Genomic DNA, 12,153 nt, shown 5'->3' with positions numbered 1-12,153 from the left:
GCATGTACGAAGCATCTTAGAGAGTTAAGATGGATTTCTGAGGAGTCGACTTACTGGATCACTTCCTATATGGCTACAAGGGAGTCTTTTGCACTTCCGGATGTAAATGTCTACAATGTCCGGGCAGTGGGAGAGAAGTCGAACTTGTGGTTTTCTGAATAATTTTCATATGTACTTTTTTTTTTTTTCAGCATTCTCATACTTAGCTGCCGTACAGTAGCGAAAGTTTGACTCATTAAGAATGACTTTTGGACTTGCACTGTTCATTACCAACTGTCATCTTGGCATAAAATAACAAGGTGGTTTCCATCGATGTTCACATTTGTAGATTGATCACACTGTTGGCGTACGTGAAACACAATCAGCTTTATTGGTAGAAAAAGTTTGGTGCTGATAACAAAATCGTGCTTTGAAATGTAATACGAAAATACTGCCTGCGGTGTAGTTGCCTTTGCTCCATAACTCTTGCAAAGCACAAAATGTGCAGCTTAAAAGCCTTGGTGCATGTATATATACTTGTAAAAACTGGCATTTTCTTGACTGAACTGTTGGTAGGTGAGTGGAAGTGCATCAGACTAGCATCTTATTTGCCACAACAAAAGTAATAAGGAATAACAATGACATTGCTATGCAACAGAGCTTGTGGGCTAGAATAAATGTATGAATATGACTTGTGTTGGCTCGGAAGAGCATCACCAGTTTTTTTTTTTCTTCGTGAGCCACTGTATTACGGTGGGAAACTGCAGGTGTTTATTCATTTTGGCTTTTTCTTTTGCTGGTCGTACAACCGTTACACAAATCTGCTGAATGGGGAGAGGTCTTCCCCTATGAGCCAGAAAATCATTTTGTCGATTTGCCGGAGTATTCAGCATAGACGTGTTCACAACCTTTGGTATTATGGCATGTGTGACTAGGGTACAAAAATGGCCGCACCACTGCCAGGCTTGGTGACGAACATGGCCATATCTTTTGCCACGCTGTCGCCGAACTTCCCATAAAACTTGGTGCCAACCTCTTTCAAGAAGGCCTCCAGCTTGTCTGAAGGCACCAGGGATATGCTGCAGCCTCCCCACCTACAACATAGATGAGAGGTGAGAAACTCGAAAATGAAGTCGTGAAGCATTTACTGAATTGGCCAAAAGAACTTAGCCTTCCAAAGACTCTGACCATCTGTGAAACAGGAACAGAGAAGCAAGCTTGAACAGAATAGAACCAAAATTTTAATCTGGACCAAATTTATGAAAGAGTATGCTTACAGGAGAAAATGTGAGTAGAGTGTAATTGAAACAAGATGTGAATGTGTTTTCATAGCACTTCCTTTGTTTTGGCTGAGCTGTGTTTGTTTAGGAAGCGACACCAGTATTTCCAGCTCTCCATCCTGGAATGATTTATGGTAAAAAAATCTAGCATTTTGGGATAGCTGGCTCTGATGTAGCTTACCTTCCCATGCTTCATCTAAAAAAACAAAAAAAATTCGAGTTCCACGCACTGTGGCAATCGATGTAAGCAAAGCTTTCTGTGCTGTTTGCTTTGATTGACTATAGTTAGCAGTGATGTTGACGGCGAATGTTTAATTTCTTTAGCGTTTAGTGCAATACGAGAGTGGTGAATTTACGTTAAACGTTACCTTGCGTGCACCACTGCTGCTTGTCTGCATAGTAAACAGAACACACAGTGAGATTTGTTCCCTTGAGGCATTGTCGTGCACTATTGTTCATAACCTCCGAGAAGGTTAGCATTGTCATTGCCTCACATGGCACATCGCAGCGTTGCACAAGTGTTAAATTTTATTTGGATTATTTGGCTGTATGTGGCCAAAGCCACAGTTGGATTATGAGGCACGCCGTAGTGGCGGACTCTGTATTAATTTTGACCCCCCTGGGGTATTTTAAAGTACACCTAAATCTAATTACATAAGTGTTTTTATATTTCTGCCCCATTGAAATGCGGCTACCGCGGTCACGGTCGAACCCGCACCCTCGAGCAACACAATAGCCGCAAAGCTATTGTGGCAGGCACAGAAGTGTTGATTTGACGTGCGGCTGCTTCCATAGAATCCCATAGATGCTACGGTGCTTTAATGCGGCTTTGCGTCTGTATGCCCTGCGTCACTTGTGCGCTTGACATTTTTTGCACGGTGTTAGTTTTTCAAAGCAGACACGTACGGTACCACATCTCGAAATTAAATCTGTCCAGTTTGTCTGCAACCGCTGTCGTGTGTAGTAGTAGCGTTTCCTTGCCTTCTCACATCGCCTTTTCCTTCTTCCACCCTGCCCCTATGTATGTGAGCTGCGAGCGAGGATTGGCAAGGCTTTTATTCACTCGTTTCATGACTGCATTGGTTCTAGCCATTCTCTGCCTCCTCTCCCTACCTCCTTTCTACCATTCTATCTATCTCCCCTTGGGCCTGTTGGAAGTTGGGACAAAGGTAGGTGCTGCAGTTTTTGCAATGCTTTTGCGGGGGGTCACAGATAATTACAGCCATCAAGAAGTTATTGTGGCGACGCCCAGGGAACTCCAGAGGGCACTGAGACAACTTTTGATGAAAAGTGTCTCACTCCACCGAGTTCTCTCATGACAATGTGGCAAAATCTTGCAGGAGAAAGAGAAAGGATGTATAGGGAGGCAGGGAGCTTCTGCGCGGAGTTCCTTTGGGAGCATTGGCCCAGAACTTTGTGTTCTGAGAGTGGACAATTGTTCAGCCTATCCAGCACTGTGGTGTTGGCTGTCTCAATATATTATCGTGGACTTGGAAGACATTTATGGTAGTGCTTATGGTTATAATGCTAGCGGTAATTTAATACAGTCGAGCACCTCTACAACGAAATGACCTGTATAAGGAAGGAATAATTGTGTCCTGGTTCTATTGTGAGCGGTGTGGCGTGCATACTTTAAAGCAAAGTGACCTGCACACCGAATTATTTTGGAGGCCCCAAGCACTTTGTTATGAAGGCATTCGACTGTAGTACTTTAGCAGAAAGTACTTCTAAATGAAACTATGCAGTTGAATGTCCCAAAGCAATATACAGGTTTTGAGAGGCACGGTGGTGGGTGCCTCCAGATTCATTTCAACCATACGGGGTTCTTTAATGTGCACCTAACTGAAGTATACACAAGCGTTTTGTATTTGCTCCCTTTGAAATGTGCACAGTCGGCAATTGAATTCTCAACCTTGTGCCCCGCAGTGGAATGCCATAGCCACTGAGCTAGTGTGGTAGGCAAGAAGCGCTTCTAGCTGCTGGAAAGCACTGTTAGAGCTTATTCACATTTGCGACTCGCAGAGGTTGTGTGACCAAGTTGGTTGCAAAGCAGCCGGTCACGAATTATCGCTTTGGTTGAAAACCCTGCTCAATTTTTCAGTCACGCGATTGCAGTCACAAAGCTGCTGAACCAACCGGCGGCACAAGAGCAGGACGTCTGTATATGGTGCTATTTATTTCATTTAGTGATGACAGTGTGAGGGGACATGAATAGCACCATTAGCGAGATATTTTGGTGTGGTGACTGGCAGGTCACGCTAGCCACTGTGAACATCAGTTACTGGGAGTCGTACATTGGTCACCAGTCGTGATCACTCATGTGACCTTTGTCAATTGCCAGTGTGAATGCGCCTTAAAAGTGACGAACAGTGACTACAGCCAGCATTAGGAGAGCCAGCGTTTGCTGCTAGCAGTAGGAGGGGGTATAGCAGCATTACACAGGCTAATACGGAGGCAAGAAGATAAAGGAGATGTGTAGGTAATGCAAATACATAAAAGAAATTGAAAGCAAGAAGGCGCAAGGATTGTGACAGCAAATCACAATGCTTTTAGACTTGATAATCTGCACGTGGTGCCAAAATTCTCAAATTCCTTTGTCAGCAAGAACGATGGACACTTGACTGATGCAATTATCCCCTTTCCTTCTAATATGGAAGGCTTCAATGAACTCACAGGCCAGCTGCTGGACATGACTGGCCGAAATGGTTGCGTCAGAAAAGACAGCTACATCTACAAATGTGGCAATGTGTGGCAAGATGGGAAGGGTTGTACACTTGTGTACTTGTGGTGATTCTCAGTGCCAACATAACATTAAAAGCTGTCAAAGATCTAGCAGGAAGCATGCATACCCTGCGCCAGTGAGGCGGGAGCCCAGTGCACCAGCCTGTAGCGAAATCTCTACCAGAAGATCGAGGTCTGGGTGGCTGCACTCGTAGAGATCGCGGCAGCTTGTGTGACTATCATTCATCAGTTGTCCGAGCTTGGAGAGCTGCTCTGACAATGACAAGGGACCATGACTCCCCTCGCATACGTCCTTGAACTGCAATACCCGGCTTGCTTCTTCGTACACATGAACAGCTCGCTGGTGCAGCTGCAGAAATGTAAAATCATTGCACATTTGCTTTCTACAGTCAGGATATCCACAAGGCCAATGTCGCAACAGTGCTAAGAAGTACACCAGACTCGAAAATCAAACTTGGACCATTTGAAATTGTGGTTAACCGAAATGTCAAAATCTTGGTTGGCCCAGCATGCTTTTGGTGCGTTTTAAAGTTGTTTAATTCAAGAAAATTGAATAGAAAATGGAGTTTATTACATCTTTGTGGCTTCATAATGAAAACAGCTGAAAAAATGTTTTAATTTGCAAGCTTCATGTTATCAAAACCTAATAAACACTGCCTCTTCGATTTCACCACTTTTTAATCAGTTTTGGAAACTTTGCCCGAATAGCTGGAGAGGGCAGACTTGGAAAATTGAAGACACGTAAAGTTGAAATGCAGGAGGAAGACAAGGATGACCAGGACAGATAGGGACAAGTGCATATGCCTGTCCTGGTTGTCCCTGTCTTCCTCTATCATTATAGAATACCAATTTGGGAAATTGAGAAGTATAATTTGCTAGACACCCATTAGAAGTGCGTCTGCAGAAGAGTGTTACCCGAGTCCACAAGTTATTTTTATTGTGATAAAGCCGTGTCAAAAAAGCAAAAGCTTTAATGTTTTTCTACCCACAACACTTTTTCTTCCTCACCACATCCCAGTGCTGACAGCAACCAATGCTTGTATCAAATTTTCGATTGTGCCACATGTTACACAACCTTACGAGTATGGAGATTGAACTATAACAGAGAAAATTTTTTCTCTTGCATGTCCATTGGAAGTACATATTTTATGAACAGGCATTAGCATGAAAGTTCAAAGAATGTCTCCAGTGTTCGACTGGAGATATTGTTCTGCAACCTTCAAACAATCACCCCCGAACACATGAAGAAATAAGAATTTAGTTGGTTTACTTTTTAAAAACAGATAAATTTATTGAAAGCTTACATCTTATTACTTTTCTTCTAGTTTTGTGCAACTGTAGCATTACAATTTTCCTGCCTCTTCTGATTGTTGGCCTTTGTTTTATATGTTAATGTATTGTGTTGTCGCGTCATTGCCTATTGATGTAGAACATGTAACAGTTGGCTGTAACTGCTTGTCAGGCATAAAGGCTACTGATTCCTGGGGTGGGCAGAAATCTCAAACTATCCGTGAAATTTGTTTACTGTGTATCGGCCAACTTTTGTTTTGGAAATTGCCCGCTGCTGTCATTTTTCGGGGGCAGCCATCAAGCTATTCAGTGCAGCGGTGTTCTCTGGCTGCTCTTTTTTTTTTTTCATCTGAAAGAAAAATAAGGAATTAAATTTGCTTGCCTTAAACTCTTGCAGGTATTTTGTGTTCTTTCCAAGGAAGCACTTCTCAAACTGAGCATCATTCATGCCAAAGAGTGTACAAAGTTCATCCCTTGTGTAGACAGCTGGATGCAAAATGTTCTTGGCCAATGTTCCCATTTCGTGCAAGGGAACCTGCAACAGCGACTGGAGTTCTCCGAGCTTGATTTGCTTCCTCAACTCTAGACCCCGGGCTTTAGCAATCACCTGAACACAACAAAAGCAAGAAAATGAACATAAGTCAACAAGGAGTCGTGAACTTGCATGAATGATTTAGAAATGCATGTGAAGGCATGACACCACTGGCAATGAGTGCTGCTGGCAGATCTGAAGCAACTTTTTCTTGCTCCGTTGGGGAGAAGGCATGCTTGTATGGTTGATGTAACCTCTGGCATTTTACTGATCTATTCAAACTATAATTTGCGTAATGTACTGGCGAAACATTAGATACTGATCCTTATTGATCAACCAGTAGAGCAGAAAAGAGTTGCTCGAGGTCACACAGTGGAATTTGCTGCTAATGGAAGGGAAAAATTGACATCCACCTGAATTCTAGCACGAAGCGATAAAGGAAGCCCATACGGGTTTCTCAGATGGAAAGCCGCACAGGTGCAGGAAAATTCGTCCTGGCACACATTAGCAGCAAATATGGCAAATCTGTTCTGTGGAAGTCCGCAAGGTGGAAAAGTGCAGTAAAGGGAAAAATTTGTCCGGGACCAGGACGAATTATTCTTCAACTGTGCGGCTTTTTTTCTGAAGAAACCTGCATAGGTTTTCTTTGTAGCTTTATGCTACAATACAGGTGGATGACAATTTCTCCCTTTAATGCACTTTTCCACCTTGCGGACTTCCGCAGAACCAATTTTCCATATTCGCTGCTAATGTGTGCACTAAATTTGCATTAAAAAAACAGTTGTTTAAAACAATACCACGTAAGAAAATGATAAAGCTGAAATGCATTTCACCGTATAAAAGCATTAAACTACGCTACTTTTGCCTGTGCAGTAACCGCGAACCAGTACTACATAATTTTTGCAAAAGAGTGTGCTTCACTTGTTCTACAACATGCTTCAGAGTTTTTGTTCTTTGCAAGCCTCCTCCTCCAGAACCAGATATATTTCATGTTAACTGCAGAAAGACTTAAAAATAACTACGTTAGTATGTGGTGCATGCAGTAATGTATGCATGTTTCCATTAAATTTCCTGTGTTTCTTTCCGCCAGCTTCAATGGGTTAAGCAACCAACAATATTGTTGATCTAACAAAAGTATCTGTAAAAACTAGACAAATCCAAATATTAGTCTGTGCCTTTCAATTTACCTTTACTTATGTACCTTCTGAACAGTGGTATTCACTAAAATGTCAAGCATGAGTAGCAGCAGATGTATTGGTCACAAAACCTGAAGGCTTCGCCGTTATCTTAGCGCATGTGGGGGTCATATTCTCGCCAATGCAATTTTTTTCTTCCTTTTTTAAGCAAGCTTTTATTTCTTAACGTCATAAAAGTACATCTCAAGAACACACATTAACCTTGACAAAGCAAGTGCCAGAGACCAGTTTTGGGCCATACATTTACCTGTCACCACCTGGTCAAAATTATTGTATCTCGCTTAGCTTTTGGAGAAACCAGTTAACATTTCAATTGGTATGTATTTGAGCAAAGTAAAGAAGAACTAAAAGCAATAAAACCATTCTAGGTCAAGTCTTTCTTATCTTGCCAGTTAACGGGTTAATAAACCGGTGAATATAAAATAGGAGTCAGCTTATTTCTTCACTGCACTTGCACATTGAGAGGAATGTACACTGTATCAGATAAATCCAGATAATGTGCAGAGTCCTACTTTTAATCAAAGAAAAGCAGTACCATACCTGTGCAGCAATGAGGCATTCCACTACACGGACGTTAAAATCTGACGTTGCCGCTTTGTTCATTTCCACAAGGCTGTTAGCGACTACAAATGTTGCTCCCTCAGGTAGAGTTATGCTCGTGGTTCTCAGTGGGTCAAACTCAATGAGCTTAGCAGTTCCTGGAAGAGAGAGGAGCAAAATACTATTACAGGGCTTGTTTACAGCCTAGTACTGAGCACTGCCAGTAGAGGATTTAGCTGCACTTGAGGAAACTGACCTGGTTCTGCAAGGAATGCAATGGCCTGGTCCATTCCTCCTCCCTGAGTGCCAATATACCTTTCAGATGCAGCACACAATGACGCCAGCTTCACCTTCGGTACAGCAACAGCCCTGAATTTTAGCATCACATGGTTGAATTAGTTTGTGGAAGCTGGAGTCCATCAAAGACAGACTATCGAGTGAAAATCACAGAAGTGAAGTTTAATGCATCACGGACGTTAAAACTGCCCCATCAGTTGCCAGCTTAAATGCACATCAGCCTTCTCCCACCTAGCTTGATTTAATGTGCCACCTACAACTACCTTGCATTTGTGGATTTTCTCATCTCACCACTTTACCTGGTTATTTACGTTGCCAACTTTGTTTCTGTTTCCCTGGTGTCAAGCCCATTGTACTGGCAAGCTATACTATGCATCACGCTTCCAGCACAAGGCCACCCTTGAGTAATTTTTGGCTGGCTACAACATTAACTCACATTTACTTTATAATACATCTTCCTCTATTTCTCTCTTCCATCTTCCATTGCATTGTTTGTTGTGCTATCCTGTTTTCTTTCTCACTTCCAAGTTTTGGCCTCACAGCTACTTCCTAACAAACCAATGCCATACTTTTTTTTTCAGACATATTACAAGCTTGGAAGTACTTGTACATATGGCAAAATCATTTCTTATTCTTCTGGGAGGTATTCTCCAAGCTTGCCCTAAGTGGATTTCAGCTTGCATTAATTAGAGCTTGAAGCCGGTATCGCAGGTGCCAGTCGTCACCGCTAAATCTCTAGCTCTATTCATTAAGCGCATGCTGAAATGGACAGTTCACTTAGTCACCACTTACAGACTAACCCCCCAGTTGATTCTGTCTCACTAAACTGAGACCTACCATAAACTAAGCTGGTCAAATTAATTGCATTTGCTCTTACTCATTACTTACAGTCGCTAACTTCGTGTTGTAAGCAGGAAGTTAGCGACCATTAAGTGTTCACTTTTGTCATTAAATTTCAAGCATAACATTATATAATGCTTACTTCAGATGAGAGCTTCAATAACGTATTGCAAATCATGTACACTAGGCATGCTTATCCATAGTTAGGGTCCTTCATTTTCGGGTGAAACCCGATAATTCCCGGTTTTGCACCCCGAATAAGTTTTTTTTGAAAATTGGGTTAAACCCAATTACTCACCGAAGCGCATTCCCTAAAGGATGAACATAAAGAATATCTACTAGAATGAAGCCCTGAGAACAGCAATCACATGCTGGCTTACTGGCCGGATGCCATTGCCCACTACCCCACCCTAGCAAACACAGTGCTGACGTCGCTTTGCATTGTGAGCGGTAGCTGTGACGTTGAGAGGACATTTTCTCTACTAAGCTATGTTCACAGCCCTCACTGGTTTAGGATGGACGCAGAAATGTTTAAAATGCAAATGGTAATCTACATCAACAAGGACTTGCAATTACAAGTATCATACCTTTTGTAAAGCACGCCCGTGTGCACTATTGGTTGTTAGTTTTCTTCCTTGATTAAAGAAAGTCCCGGAGAACAAATCAAGCAAGGAATTGCCAAGCATGCCTCTTATTTGTTTTTAATGCGATCAGCATTCTTTGGGAACTTCACCCCCTTTTCGATACGATGTCCGTGTTTAACCTCTTTCATGCCAATTTGGGTCAATGGATATGTGCCACTGAGCATGTGCCCGAATAGACAGCTTGGGCCATTGGGCGTGTGAGAACTGGACATGTGACAATAGGTATGTGAATATTCTTGGCTAATCCTCCAGGATGGTTATGTACCACTGGGTAGAGGTGCCCGAATGGACAAGCTGAACAAGAGGCAAGAAGTGGGCAACAAGCAATTGAAGAAGTCAGCTACAGATAAGTGAAATAGTCGGCATCAAATACAGCCAAGTGCGGAGAAAGAAGTGAAGAGAATGGGACCAGCACATGCATTCAGTGACGAGCGTTGAGCTATATTATGTGAAGAAGTCGCCTACACAGAAGTGACGAATTTGGAAACATGGTGTGTCGCTACATAGATTTAATGCTAATTGCACTAACGTCTACATTCAATGTGGAATGGCTTCAGGCAGAATTTTCATTTATGTGGTTTGTTTAAAAGTGCTGATCATGCCTGCCAATGAAGCTTTGCGTAAATAAAGAGAGAGAGAGAGAGAAGGGTAAAGGAAAGACAGGGAGGTTAACCAGAGATCCATCTCCGGTTGGCTACCCTGTACCGGGGGAGGGGTAAAGGGATGCGATAGGTGAGAGAGAGAAAAATAAGTATAAAAAAAGGTAAAAAAAAAGGGAAGAAAGGAAAATCACACACACACACAAAACAGAAATGATTCCGTGGGCACTGTCTGTCACGCAGTCTTTGCGTAAATAAGCTTGCCACATGACTTGCGAGCAGTGCTCTTTGCTACTATGTGTTCCTGTGAACGATTTCGCTTGATTGAATAAGATGTTTGTGTTTAAAAGGAGGCCATTGCCTGTGCTAATTGTTTGTGAAAGTTAACAGGAGGATCCCAATCTTTGGGCTACCAGCCAAAAAAAAAAAAATCAAGATTACTCCCCGGATTTCTGCTTTAAATATAACACCCCATTTCAACCCCTGAAATAAAGAATATATATATATATATATATATATATAAAACCAGGAACCGAAGGACCATACCTATAATGGATCGCTTTGAGAAAAGTAAAATTTGATACTTATATGACACGCACATTCTTACTACTTCCATGCAACAACAATGCAGCAATGAGATCAACATTGAAGATTTACTTGTTTGCCTGTAGTGTAGCAAGTGCAGCAGCACAGACCAATGCACTTGAGCTTGACAAACCCGCCGACTGTGGCACGGTGCCATGAACCATGACGTCCAAGCCAGGCAGAGAGACACCTAGTTCACAAGCTCCTGCGTCTTCTACAGCTGCTTTGACTCCACACATAAAATAGTGATGCCAGCAGGGTTGAACATCATCTATCTTTAGGCCATCCATGGGCGCTGAGTAGCTTGGGTAACGGCTGTCAACATTGGCCAGCTGCAACATCGCCGTGCTGTTGTGTCCGCAGGCCAGTAAAATGTCCTGTTGGACTGCCATTGGTAGAACAGCATATCCACAGTAGTCAATATGCTCGCCAATCAGGTTAACCCGTCCGGGCGCCCTGACGTAAAACTCAGGATCACTGCCAAATGTTGCGCGGTACTTCGAGCGGATCAGCTCCAAACGCTCGCGATAGTCTTGATCACAAACGTCAGCTAGCTTCACCCGTGGCGGGCATTCCGCTGTGTGCCTGCATAATGTTTGTGTCAGATCTCAGAAACATTTTTCTCACACGAGAATCGCAGCTAATCTGTCTATGCGTAATGACCGCAATCGTACTGACACGGTTAGCAAAGTATATAATATAAAAAAAAAAATACCAGGGATAAACATTTTTAAACGAACGCGCCAGAATTCCAACGTTCACATGGGTATACTTTGATAGCGATCGAGCCCGATCGGGATGAAATTTTTCGATGGCGGTTGGCTCCCTTGCGCAAACTGTTGCTAGGAAGTCAACTGAGAAATTCGATCCCGATAGGGCTCGATCGCAATCGAAAGTGCCTGTGTGAAGCCGCCATCCTATCAGTTTTTGTAAGGTACACGTAAAAATAAGCACAAGTGTACTCTACAAACTCCGGTCATAATGCATCGCGCTTTAATGGTTTCGCTAATATTTTAATGCGCTGGGCGGTTATTCCTGTGCAATGCATTCCTCGCTATTCCTTGTAAATAATACACACGCATATTAGCAGACAACGACTTTGCGACGGCGTCAGGCGCAACTCGCGGCGCGATCGCGTAAGAGAACGTAGCGCAGGACTAATACGACAGGAAGAGCATTCCGATTTCTTCGGCAGGTATATTATCGGGGTGTCTTCAAACAGAGACCTTGCTGGTCAGCAAAGTACTTACACCGGCTCTCCCATAATAAAACTTTGATCCGTGTCCAAGCTGTCGAAGCGATGCGCGTGCTTAGACTTTCACCGTATTTTGACGAGCACAGGGGCGCTGTCAGCACGCCCTGGAATGCTTCAGCACTTGTCTCCGACCACTTCAGCGAAATCTAATCATGCCAGCTGCATTGCCGGTGACGCGTGGACAACGTTAATTACGATCCGCTAGACTTGGTAGACAGGTGAAACGTTTTCACGCATTTACTACATTCGGATTTGCGGCTTTCACCAAAGATCAGCTGCGTTAGATAACAGCTTCTTTTTATGCGCACGGGGAATAATAAACGGGTATTGCGGGTATCGCCACCGGATGCAATCGCGCCAAGCCGTAGCTGTAG

At 43.0% G+C, this 12,153-nt stretch overlaps 1 protein-coding gene across 1 annotated transcript; it reads right to left on the bottom strand.

Annotated features, from left to right (window-relative positions):
- Positions 1-351: 351 nt before the first annotated feature.
- Positions 352-12,141, bottom strand: LOC119449703 (N-acetylgalactosamine kinase). Its single transcript, XM_037712943.2, has 7 exons — positions 11,775-12,141; positions 10,597-11,109; positions 7,816-7,928; positions 7,560-7,717; positions 5,674-5,898; positions 4,109-4,350; positions 352-1,073 (listed from the first exon to the last, which is right to left on the bottom strand). Exons 1-7 carry the CDS (start codon positions 11,786-11,788, stop codon positions 911-913), a joined length of 1,428 nt encoding a protein of 475 aa, XP_037568871.1. The 5' UTR covers positions 11,789-12,141; the 3' UTR covers positions 352-910.
- Positions 12,142-12,153: the final 12 nt, after the last annotated feature.

The sequence above is a fragment of the Dermacentor silvarum genome, chromosome 4 (assembly GCF_013339745.2).
Source record: "Dermacentor silvarum isolate Dsil-2018 chromosome 4, BIME_Dsil_1.4, whole genome shotgun sequence".
In the NCBI taxonomy this organism is placed as follows: domain Eukaryota; kingdom Metazoa; phylum Arthropoda; class Arachnida; order Ixodida; family Ixodidae; genus Dermacentor; species Dermacentor silvarum.
This window is presented reverse-complemented; position numbering and strand designations above follow the sequence as displayed.

Bases quoted from the DNA above. Each gene is read 5' to 3' on its own strand.
- LOC119449703 (XM_037712943.2), bottom strand. The intron at 5,899-7,559 runs GTATGGTACTGC...TGTTGTGTTCAG, and splicing joins AATGCCTCATTGCTGCACAG to GTGATTGCTAAAGCCCGGGG. The intron at 4,351-5,673 runs GCAAGCAAATTT...ACATTTCTGCAG, and splicing joins AATACCTGCAAGAGTTTAAG to CTGCACCAGCGAGCTGTTCA.